This window comes from Podarcis gaigeae (genome assembly GCF_964106915.1).
Source record: "Podarcis gaigeae genome assembly, chromosome: 1".
Lineage (NCBI taxonomy): Eukaryota > Metazoa > Chordata > Lepidosauria > Squamata > Lacertidae > Podarcis > Podarcis gaigeae.
In genome coordinates this window covers 102296511-102308621 of record NC_139678.1, presented here as the reverse complement: position 1 = coordinate 102308621, position 12111 = coordinate 102296511, and the positions used below count along the sequence as shown (strand labels likewise).

General features: G+C 38.8%; 1 protein-coding gene and 1 long non-coding RNA gene across 3 annotated transcripts in view; one reads left to right on the top strand and one right to left on the bottom strand.

Annotated features, from left to right (window-relative positions):
- LOC310834047 overlaps positions 1 to 12111 on the top strand; it is a 54551-nt gene that overhangs the window by 37820 nt on the left and 4620 nt on the right. The gene's annotated exons all lie outside the window — the stretch shown is intronic.
- ACVR2A (activin A receptor type 2A) overlaps positions 701 to 12111 on the bottom strand; it is a 52050-nt gene continuing 40639 nt past the window's right edge. For both annotated transcript variants that reach the window (XM_083710283.1, XM_083710284.1), the window contains 6 exons: positions 11356 to 11499; positions 10232 to 10377; positions 8281 to 8395; positions 7116 to 7254; positions 5517 to 5647; positions 701 to 4449 (listed from right to left, as the gene is read on the bottom strand). In XM_083710283.1, coding sequence (XP_083566409.1) covers positions 4255 to 4449; positions 5517 to 5647; positions 7116 to 7254; positions 8281 to 8395; positions 10232 to 10377; positions 11356 to 11499 — 870 coding nt within the window. In that variant the 3' untranslated portion in view covers positions 701 to 4254. The remainder of the gene's footprint in view (positions 4450 to 5516; positions 5648 to 7115; positions 7255 to 8280; positions 8396 to 10231; positions 10378 to 11355; positions 11500 to 12111) is intronic.

Here is a 12111-nt window from a genome sequence, read left to right as displayed (position 1 = left end):
GGTATACGAATTCTGAATGAGCCTTCAGTTTTTCTCACTTGGTAAAAAGTAGGGTTTATGTAAATACACTGTCCTTCAAATTTAGGAGCCCTGTTTGTACAAACACAAGGTTCCAAAAGCCATTGTACAGCCGTTTTGTTTGTTCAGGCCCTCGTTCCAATATATGGAAAGTGGCAGGGATGAGAACTGAGTGCAGTTGTGCTCTTCCCCTTTCATACCCTTGCAATTGTATGAGGGTGAATACCAAAATAGTGCCATGACAACATCTAGAAAGGCTTCACACACTAATTTAAAACATGTACAGAAAGACAGTGTCTTTTTATTCTAATCTTAAACACGGCTGTTTACACTGGTGGTGGTGGGAGAAATCCAGTCGCAGTTGTCAGCTTAGCAAGGGCCTGTTGTATAGAATGTATAGAGTAGTTCGGATCATCCCTTTTTTCAACCACTTATGAATGAAAGAGCAAGGGAGTATAAACATACTGGGCAATATGTTCCTACCAAATTCTGCAATGGTCTTCTGCTTGCACAACAGGACTCCCCCTCCCCCCTCCCATCGGTTCCAGAAAGTTGGGGGCCCTCTGGAATAAATATTGCAGAGAAAGCAGAAGTCTTGGGAATGTGTAAAATGTTGAAGGCCATCCAGCATACATAAATTCACAGAATTAAAATGGGGCGGGGGAGAAAGACTATGCCAATCTTAGTAGTCACTTAAATTTTTATTCATCTTTGTGGGAATAAGGAAAGAGCGCATACATTTTATTTATACAATATTTCACAATCACTTATCCAGAATGGGGGTTATTTTCTTTTTAAATACTTGCCAAAAAACAGCAAGAGCAATTTGACAGTAGTACAACCACCTGTGCCAAGAACACTGACAAGTACAGAGTAAAGCTAAAATAATTGCTTACCAATATCTTGAGAGGTAACATCTTATATGGACTGAGTGTGCATTTAAAAAAAACCCAAAACGTACTGCTGGTTGAGTATCTTGAGGTAAATGGTGTTCCAACAAGGATACTATCATTGTTTGCTCATAATCCTGTACATAGCTTTCTGCATCTTATACCAAATATTCCTAATAAAAATGCATTAAAAAGGTTAAAAAGAGAAAACTGGAAAAAGGTCAACCAATCAAGTCACCTCACTTTGTTAAACTACAATCAGCAATTTATTCTGTAGAACTGTAGTATGAACAATATTTATTACTACTACATCTGATTACACCTTAGTTATGCAAGAGCTACTCCACATGGATTTCGCTATCAAAGAAGGTATAATGTTGTGTATTTTAATCCAGACTCAATTTTCAGAATACCACCATGAATGAGAACGCTAGGTCAAAGAACTCCAACAATTACGAGGCACAATCTGTTCCGAAATGCTAAGTTATATTTAGTAGGAACTGTACAAAGAGTAGTCATGCATCATGTGATATAAGTTCTTAGCATCTAACACAAACTGAAAAGGTATTGCAGGGTTTAGACTTCTGAGTTGATCACAAAACTGGCTAATCAGTTAAATTCTGTGGCAATTATATGGCAGCCAACTAAGTAGATACAGGCAAACCAAAGACAACTGAAAGCTTGAGCCATAGCCCTAGCTTTTCTTCACAAGTCAAAAATACAAGGTAAACCACCCGAGCTGGCCAGATCCACACACGCTGTATGGTTCAAATACAAAAAGCAACAATGGTCACAATATCTGCCAGAAACCAGAGCATCCTAGCTCAGCCTTTTTCTCTCTTAATATGTGGCTTTATTTGTGGGTTTTGGCTTAAGCATTTTAAAACTTGCCCACCTCTACATTTTCCGCATAAGTTGGAAACAAAGATGTTGAGGTTCTCTGCAATATCTTAAATATGGATCTACAGTTTGGTGAATTTTAGCAATTTCACAGATTCTACCAAAATAGCTTTTAAAAAGTAAGATATTTTTCCTGAACAATTAATTCATGATAATTCTCTAAAAATCTGAATAAAGGATGGAGACATTACCCCATTTGATTGTCAAGTTCTGATGATTTTCCCTATATGACCTGCAAACGGAAATGCATTAGCAAAAAATACACAAGAGAAAAGTTGCCACCTGGCTCAAGGATCATATTGGTGGAAATTAGTGTTTGATGGAAAGCTGCTCTATTAAAAATTGGAGTAGATTCTCCAAAACAAACATGGCAACTGTGTTTTAAAATTGTTATTGTATTTACATGTTTCTGGATAATCACCAATACACAGTTCCTACATTGTCCTAATATCTGTCCATTTGGATATTTTCAGGCAAGACTTCTTAAGTTGTTATATCAAGTCCTAAAATCAGAAGCAAGCACATAATTTACCTTAGTCCAAATAATAATAATAATAATAATTCAAAGTCCCTCTCTGCCAACAAAGAAAAATAGCAATTGTGCCCAACAGTATTTTTAACCCAATCAGACCATGGGGTTCTTACGGCTACAGAAAAAAAAGATAAATTAAAAAAACCTCTGGGTGGTATGCCAGTTGCACACAAAACAACTCTGCCATTACTGCTCTTCCTAGCAAGTTTGGTGATCAAAATTTTGTTAATAAATAATTATTTGTTCCCAGAGATTTGGTACATAAGAAAACACTGTGGCTTAAATAAATAACTGTTACAAGAACATTCACAGTGAACTTCTGATTGTGACATTAAAAAACACTATTTAAAAGTCTAATGCACCTGACCAGAATCTCGTAACACTGGCTACTGTTGGTTCTGTACTTTAGTTTTAGACAGTTAACTTACTTTGGCCTGTGTACATGTAGCTGATCAAATAACTCTAGTGTATTATTACTTTTGAGAAGTACTTTGGCACCTGTCTACCTGCTGCCCAGTTACTAGAGTTTTCTTTTTTTATGGTAAGGCTTAACTTCTTAAATGCCTATAACTCTTGAATACAGTAGATTAAATTTAAAGTTGTAGGGTTGTTTTTTCTAGACTGTGCTACATTGTAATCTCTACAGAAATAATTGCATTTGATGGCAAGCATATTTTGAGAGTGAATGTGTAACTTACTTTTAATTTAGTGACCACAGGGCAAACCTATGCATCACAGAAAAATACTACTCTGACAAGTCGGCACCAAAAATCAAGTGTTGTGAAGCTGCAAAAGGCAACACATGAAGAGTGAGGAGTTCTGGGTAATGAAGCTTCCTGAGGTGATCCTGAAACAGTGATACAGAAGGTGCTGTATCCTGTTTAGTGAAACAGAAAATACACTAGGCAGAACATTAACATACATAGATTGGAAAAAAATCTTCCTTAAAAAGAATTAAAATTAAGAGCTTTCCAGTGCCATAGCTCACATAAAAATTTAATTTTTAAGTCATGCTTAAATCTTTAAAATATTGTCACACAGCAAACCTAAATAATATTTAGTAAAATAAATGTATGCAATATTTTGGGAAGTGGAGGTAAAATAAAGCTTTAAACTAAAAACCGGGCAATTTGCCATTTCAAACAATACTTTTTTAAACACAAGCAAGAACACAGAAAGGCTAATACCACTGTTTTAGGAATGGCCATTGTCTGTTGGCATGAAGCACAGCTTACCATCTTTTTATTTAAAAAAAACCACTGTGAATCTGTAATACATATTTTACAAAATTCAGATCAATCAATTATTTCAGTTTTGTTAGTGTTGTCAATTTAGCATAGGTGGAACTGAGGTATACCTTGTTGAGGGAGGTTAAGTAATGCTTGGAAGCCTTTTTGCTAGATCCCACGTTGATTACATAGAACAGCAGCACACTAAACATTCACAAGCTGTGTCATATTGGCATTACAATAGTCATTTATATAAACACAACAGCAAATGCAATAAAAACAAGTTACCCTTTTTTCTTAAATCTGAAATGAAATGTTTGATTTAAAAAAAATAGCAGTAGTTCATTTTAAGGAATTAGTGTCTCTGACATATTAAGAAATACAATGTCAGCTTTTTAAATCTTTCACCAGCCAGGATAGGTCCATGTTCTTCAAATAAGTTCCTGAAACATCACCTTGCCGTATTCTCAGGCCCATGTCCTTCTGGCATATGCAAGGAATGCAGTAAGTCTCCTGGATTCATGTCTGGAGTAGGGCAAGGAGGCGTCTTCCTACTCACACTCCAAAGACAAACTTACCATTCCATAATTTCACACAGAGAAAACTGTTGAGCAGAAACAGGCCCGTTAGCTTAGCAGCTCCAGTTCAGAGTCTGATGGGTAAAGATGTGTGACCATTGTAGCTATCATAGACTGGATTCTTTGGGAGGAAAGTCTACATTTGTCACCATGGTGACCACAGTCACAATGTCCTCTGTTGTTATAATGTTTGTTAGTCTTTGCATCTGAATAATCCTTTCCTCTACACAGCCTGCTGATAATCGAGCTTCTGCGTCATGATCCCAACACTCTTCTATTGTTTCACAGAGCATTGCCATTCCCTAAAAAGGAAGGTGTATAAATTACCTTAAATACAAAGTAATCATCATCAACAACGTAATTAGAATGGAAACATTCAATTTTTGACGTAAGCTGTCAAGCATGTGATAATCTTAGAAGAAACTTGAATCCCTCTTATAGTAACACACACTTGTTTAAAAACAAAGTTAATAACCTCCCATTCGGAGAACTCTTAAACATTCTGTGCATGAGGCTGCTCTTGAAGATGGCTTGGAAACTGCCTAATTCTGCAGCCAGCATTTGGATTGGGGTTGCAGAAAGTGTATTACACACTTGTTCTCCTTTATGTGCATGCACTTGCTACCAATTAACCAGCTGTCCAAGTCAAGATCATGGTTATCAACTTTTAACATTCTAAAGGAGAAAAATCCTGTGAAACCATTATACATAAACATTACTACTAGTATTAATGGCAACTAGCAATGAAGTAACACTGCAAGCCAATTTTCATTCAATAAACTTTCTTGCAAACTGGCTGAGCCACGAGTTTTTGTGCTCTGCGATGAGACAATTTTTTACAATTTTAAACATCTGAAGTATACAGTACTACAAAATGTTTCACATTTTTTTAATGATCATTCTTACAGGCTCTTTTATAAAACTGTGATTTCTATTACACAGAGAGAGCAAGACCAACAGTTGTGGTTTACCTTTGCATCACACCAATTTGAAACACCATTAGGATCTGGCAGAAGACAGTCACAATGGAATCCCATAGAAATCAACTGGATCTACGTTAATTGTGACAAAGCCCCATTCATTACTTTTAAAATGCTCAATTTATGCTCAATTGTGCCCATGATTTCCCCCCTGAACTTCAAGAAACATGTTAAACAGCTGAATATGTTACTGCCTCCAAATAAACACCTGAAAGATAGTAAAACTTTTTAAACATTCCTAGGTCTAAACTTCTCCAAAAATATAGTCCTGTACCCTGAATCTTAGTTTCACTATAGATTTTTTAAAACAACATTTCTGCAGGTGAAATTTCATTTAATTACAAATGGAAGCTTCAATATTACCCTGCAAGTTTGAGCATATTACTTACAGCATGCTTCTGCCAACACTCTCGCAAGACAGGCCTCTTCTTTTTATGTACTACAACCTCTTGCATATCTTCAAGGGAGGGATGCTGGCCCACCTCTTCCTCAAAAGGCAACATGTACTCATCCACAGGTCCTGTATTTTAAAAAAGATAAACTGTTAGGTAAATCACATTTAAACATCTTCCATGCTGCTTAGGGTAGAACACTAGGCTAAAAGTTGGCAACATGCCCATGGCTGTTCATTGAGCATAATGAATCTCCCATGGTTCATGCACCTATCTTCTACAGAATGTGGGGTTCAATTCACAATTTCAGTTAAGCTTCTATTATCAGTAAAATATAGACAAGTCAAGATGTTCCATCCAAATTCTTGCATGTGGAAACTTAAAAATTGTGGTATGGGGGAATCCCATGTTCTAGAAGCACATCTTGTGCAGCAACTTGAGGTCAGTGGTTCTTTAAGTTTGTCCTTTTAGGGCATAGTCATTGCACTTCAGTACACAATGTCCCCAAAGAACAGTCAGTTTGCTCTCCAAGCATTAAAACTGCAGAGGGAAACATACTGTAATGGTTATATGGGGTTGCTCGTGCGTAAGTTGCCGCCACTCCTGGCTAGGTAGTCTGGTTAAACCTTTCCTGGCTGGACAGCCCTTCACTTCGTGGCTGTTCAGTCGCTAGCAGAATCCGTCAGTGGGCGTTTCTTGAACTTCTTCCAGCAAATAAGTTCTTTGACGCCAAGTCTCCGCCTACTTTCCCTGCGCGGAGGTCTTCTGCGCAGGGTGGGTGTGGGTAGCAGAGGACCTGTGCTCTCCCCGCTGGTCTCCAGCGAAGAGTCCTGGAGCCCTCTCTCCGATTCCCCCATCCGCCCCCCTTTATCCCTGGTGTTACGCTGATTTCCTTCCCCAGCTGCTGAGTCCCCTCTCTCCCTGCTTGGCCCTTCTCCGGCATCGCTTGGGAGCCCTGCCTCCACATCTGGCTCCGATGTCAGTTCCCTGACACATACCATGCCAGGATGTTTTTATAAGGGTAACAACTCACTCCAAAGTTCAGTTGAAGTTAGTTACAACCCCAAATACATTTTATTCTTGCCTTGACATGTTTGATCAGTTTGGGTTGATGGCTTAGGGCTTACTCAGAGTTCATTCACACACGTTCAGATATCCATATTAATGAATGGATGGCCATCTCAACACTCTGCTTTTGCAAGATATCTACAAATACCCTTTGGAAAACCACTTCTGCTCCCTTCTGTAAGGTGAATTCACCTTGATTCAACCCTGCATTCTGTAATTATATGTAAGATTATCTGCTCCACTCCTACATTGCTGAAAGACTGCAGAAAAGAGTAGAAACAGATTGCACTACAGTCTGCTTCAACAACGAGAATTTGATTAAGCTATTACTTGCTCCTGGTAACCTCCTACATGGGTAGATTTCAAGATGAGTGGGCTGTTTGCTGACTCCGGTCAGATGCTGTTTTCTGGGTTCTGTACCAACACTCATGGACAGTTTTGCGTTAATTTCTCTTTATATGTATCCAGCGGAAAGAATATGAGCTTAGAACATTTCATGTGTGTACAACACACATACATTTTACTTACCGTCTGATGCAGTACATCGCGATGCAAGTTCCCACAGGACTAGTCCCATGGCATACATGTCTATTCTCAAAAATGCATCCCGCTGGAAGTTTATGGCACCTTCTAACACTTCTGGAGCCATATATCTTCGGGTTCCAACCTTGAAAATAAATAATCACTAGATGTTAGGGTCACAAGAGTATGTAATTCAGGTTTCAAAATCTGCTAACATCCAGCATGTGTTCTAGAGAAATTTTTAAACATCGTTAATTGCCATTCGAATGGAAATTATGTAAAGCTCTGAAGTCTTTCATTTTACTTTGGAATAGCTCACATTCTAAACCAAAAGAAAATCCAATAACATTTCTTAACAAGTAAACTGTCCAGAATATTGCATACTAAAAGAGCATTATTATTATTTTTTATGTTTCAGTAGCCATCAGCATTCTTTCAAAATGGCTAATAAAGGAATTAAGAGATACAAGAACTGTTGGCAAAGGTGTGTGCTCCATCCTGCCCCAAAATTACATATATCTATGTTTTAGATCTCTTTCAGGCTTCATAAAGGGAAGGAGAACCACGTCTGAAAGCAAACTAACAGTTTAAATTTTCCTACTTGGTATTACTGTATATACTTGAGTATAAGCCGACCCAAATATAAGCCGAGGCATCTAATTTTAGCACAAAAAACTGGGAAAACTTATTGATTCAAGTATAAGCCGGTTCACCACACCACAAATCTGGTGGTGGCGGCAGTGGCAGTGGTGGAGGGAGAACAAGCAGCCCAAAAGGGCTGCTTTCGGGCTGCTCGTTCCTCCTCCACTGCCGCCGACAGCGGCAAAGGCAGAGGAGGAGGAAAGAGCAGCTTTTCGGGCTGCTCATCCCTCCGCCACCACCTCCCTCGAGTGTAAGCTGAGGGGGGCTTTCTCAGCATAAAAAAATGTGCTGAAAAAGTCGGCTTCTACTTGAGTATATACGGTAGTTTCTCTGCAGTGTTAAAGTGCTCATATCAATGATTACTATGCCACATGTTATCAAGAGAAAGCATTCAAAACTGATGTGATAGACCTAGTCGGATTTTCATAACAAGTCTACAAGCCTCCTCCCTCTCATGGAAAACTCCAGAAAATAGGGAAAATTATTTCAATCCCCAAAAGAATCACAATTCTTTAAACTTTAAACTTACCTGACCATGTGTGTCACCTGCCGACTTCCCAGCCTCAAATTTTAAAGCAAGGCCAAAGTCGGCAATACAAGCTGTAAGATTATTTTTCAACAACACATTCTTGCTTTTGATGTCCCTTGAAAAAAAGAAAACATGCACCAATATAAAAATTGCTACATAATCATAAAGCTTAAAAATACCTTGCTGAACAACACCTGCATATGTTTGAACCTCAGCTTAGATTTATTCATTAAGTGTAACTATCATCAGGGGCTCACAAATGTTGGCTTTTACAAAGCTGTAAGCCGTGATCACCAGCAACCCTTGGGCATTCTGAGTCCTGTACAGAGAAGGAAGGCTGTTTGCTCTTTAGGTGCATCTCTCTGCTGCAGCCCGTTCAAAATCCTAATGGGAAGGGAAACAAATCATTCCACCATTCCTCTATAGAGAATTGAGTAGAGGGCAGAAAGGAGAGGTAGTTTCTCTCCTAACCATTTAATATGAATTGGGGAGAGGATCCTGAACTCACGCTCATTTCATGCCATAATCATGGTTTGTTCTTTTCAAAAGATTGCTTTCATTGGGCCAAGTGAAGGAATAGTAATGGGGTAAGAACTACCACAAGCCACTTCAGAGAGGTTTTCAGTTTGCTAACTTTACTTCACAAGCTTCACAAATCTGGGGCAGAAAGCTGGAGTTTCAGACCTTTTCTGTATTTGTGATCCTGCAAGGAGGCATGGGAAAACTAAAACCTGAACTCCCCTTGCCGTTGGGCACAACTCAACACAGGTAAACTATTATTTTTGTATTCTTCCTAAGCCCTAGTCTTAAATTGAAGGGGTGAAGGCACCTGCTGTTTTTAGCAGTAAAATACGCAGTCATATAATTAAAGAGTAACAAGTTTTCTTGCCCTTCAATGCCACAAGCATCTCCATGAGAAATACATTCATCCATCGAAACTAATATTGGTGTCTAGTTCCACTGCTTATGTAATGGAAAAGTGGCTTTTCATAGTGTAAGTATCACTATAATAGTATTTAAGAGAAAGAAATGTGTCAGATGGCACTTTCAAACTCACTTTTTAGAGTGGGGTGGGGGTAGGGGGTGTCGCTTTTAGCCAGTGGGCTTCATTCCCTCAGATCCACACACATTTCCTATCTAGGCAAGCAAGAGGCATCACCAAGGTTCAAGGACATGTTCTAGCCTGGCCAAAGCACTCCAGGAGGGCATAGTAAAGGCCCAGTGAGAGAGACGAGCTTAGGAGAATCCTGTGGACCAGATAAAGCGGGGGGGGGGGGCATTTGCGTCCTGGGCCTGAGGTTCTCCTCCTCTTTCAGAACCATATTTATAAAGTGGCCTGAAGGTTTTTTTTATGTGAAACCCTACACCATCAGATGCGGTTGGAATTAGGTAAGTGAGATGGAAATTATACTATTTTAATTATTGTATTTTAATGACGATTTTATCCTTTTAACTCTTTTTTATTTTCACCGTAATGAGTATTTCACACACTACAGTTGTAAATAAATGATATATAAACTGTCAAAATAAATATTATCAATTAAATTTGGCAACCAACACACAAATGTTGCTTTTCGTAACTCTAAACATGATATACTTCTTACAGTCATGCAATCACATAAAATAATACAAGTACTGGACCTCTGAAGGATTGTGAAGTTAATTTATTCTGTTTACATTTAAGATGCAGTGACAGTTCAGCTAGTACAGTGGTACCTCGGGTTACATACGCTTCAGGTTACAGACTCCACTAACCCAGAAATAGTACCCAGAAATAGAAGAAATTTGCTTCAGGATAAGAACAGAAATTGTGCTCCAGTGGCACAGCAGCAGCGGGAGGCCCCATTAGCTAAAGTGGTGCTTAAGGTTAAAACAGTTTCAGGTTAAGAACAGACCTCCAGAACAAATTAAGTTCTTAACCCGAGGTACCACTGTATGTGAAATCTCTTACCTATGGGATATAGCTGGTTTGTGTCCATCTTTTAGGCCAGGGATGTCCTCATGAAGGTATGCCAAACCTCTAGCCATACTTTCCGCAATGTGACATAGCTCATTCCATGAGACTACATTAGCCTTCAAGAAGTCAGTAAGCGAACCCTAAAGAACAGAGAATGATTTTTTTTACATCTTACAGGTTTTCAACATAGTCCCCTCCCAAACCGGCTATAACAAGATATAGGTGTAAAACAACTAGTACAAGTGTCCCAGCTGCAGATCTTTGCAAGTGCTCCAATGTACACAAAGATGTTTTTGACTAGCATAGGCCTCTCCTTATTCACTGCAATATCAAGAAGAGCCACACAATTTCCAATACTGCTGCAAGAAGGAAGTTTGCATACACATTTAGAATGCAGCTCTGCATGCCTGTTAGAGATGACATGGTAACTGTTTGATTTCCAATGTGACAATTATCCTGAACTCCCTTTCAGTCTAATTCTATCAGATTTACTCATAAGGGAAAAAATAGCCACTGGTAAGCTAGAACGGGCTTTAGAACTTGCATGGAAATTTTCAAGGAACATAGAGAATAGCACACACATTTAGGCACCCATCTTAATTACATCCACAATTCTAAAACCAAAGATACCCAAGATACTCTGTGCCTAAGATCATAGGGTCGGGAACGCAGTGGGAATACAGAGATGGTTTCACACCACAGAACTGTGGTGTTCAGTTCAGTTCAACAGAACTGAAAGTAGAATTAAAAGCCATTAGCTCTGTGGATATAAACCACACTGCATATTTGTTTGTTTTAAAGAATGGGAGGATAAACGTAATATATATATATGGGGGGGGGGGGGACTTCGTGCTGAGCTTTTCCACCTCCAAGATCCATAATACAATTTAACATTAGCCTAATATGGTAGAAGCAAGAATGCCCCCCTTTTTTTGCCATATACATTCGCAGCAAACACTCATTGTTTGAGGGCCAGAACTACTTTTAATAGCCTGTTGAAGTACAGATGCTTTAGGACTATACCCCAAATCCATTTTCTTACAACAAACGTTTTTTCAGAGACGGTGGGCAGTAGGGGGCTGTTATGAAAACTGTAGTACTTGACAAAGACAACAAACCTTTTCATGAAACGCTGTTATTAGCCACAAATCAACATCAATGTTGGTGCCTCGTTTCTCAGCACCAATAAACTGTAGTATGTTTTCATGCTTCATTCCAGGCAAGCTGTATATTTCATATTCATTTTGCCATGACTGTTTGTCCTTAAAAAGAAAAAAAGTGTTTTAGTATATTCAAAATGTAAATTAAAAATCTCTTCTGCACTTTCATAACATTTCCCTAATTCACTGTCAAAAGAAAACCAGTCTTTTATATAATCATCCAATTAAGTACTGCTAATCTTTGCAATTTAGGAGACCTGGAAAATACGGACCTGTGTCCATTTAGACACAATGGGTTGGATACAGACTAGGAATGGTAACCAACTTATTTGTTCCATCAGGTCAAGGATTTTTGCTTGTGCAATGGAACTTCTCCCCCTCTTCTGGCTACCCCCAGAACAGATTTAGGGGGTGTAGGGGCAGAAGGGCAGGAAATTCCACTGTGCAAGTAGAAATCCTTGCACTGATGGAACAAGTTAGGATTGCAGTCTATGGGTTAGGTATCCAGCTAACCCTACTACATGGGAGTAAATACTGTTGATTTCATTGAGGCTTACTTCTTGAAAGGCAGGGTTAGGATTACAGCCCAAATTAGTTTCAATGAATTCAAAGGGGCTTACTCCCAGGTAAGTGAGGCTAGGACTGCAAACTTAGTTGTAACTGAAATCAATGGAAATTAGCAAAAAACAGCAACACTAACATCAAAGTGCCAGA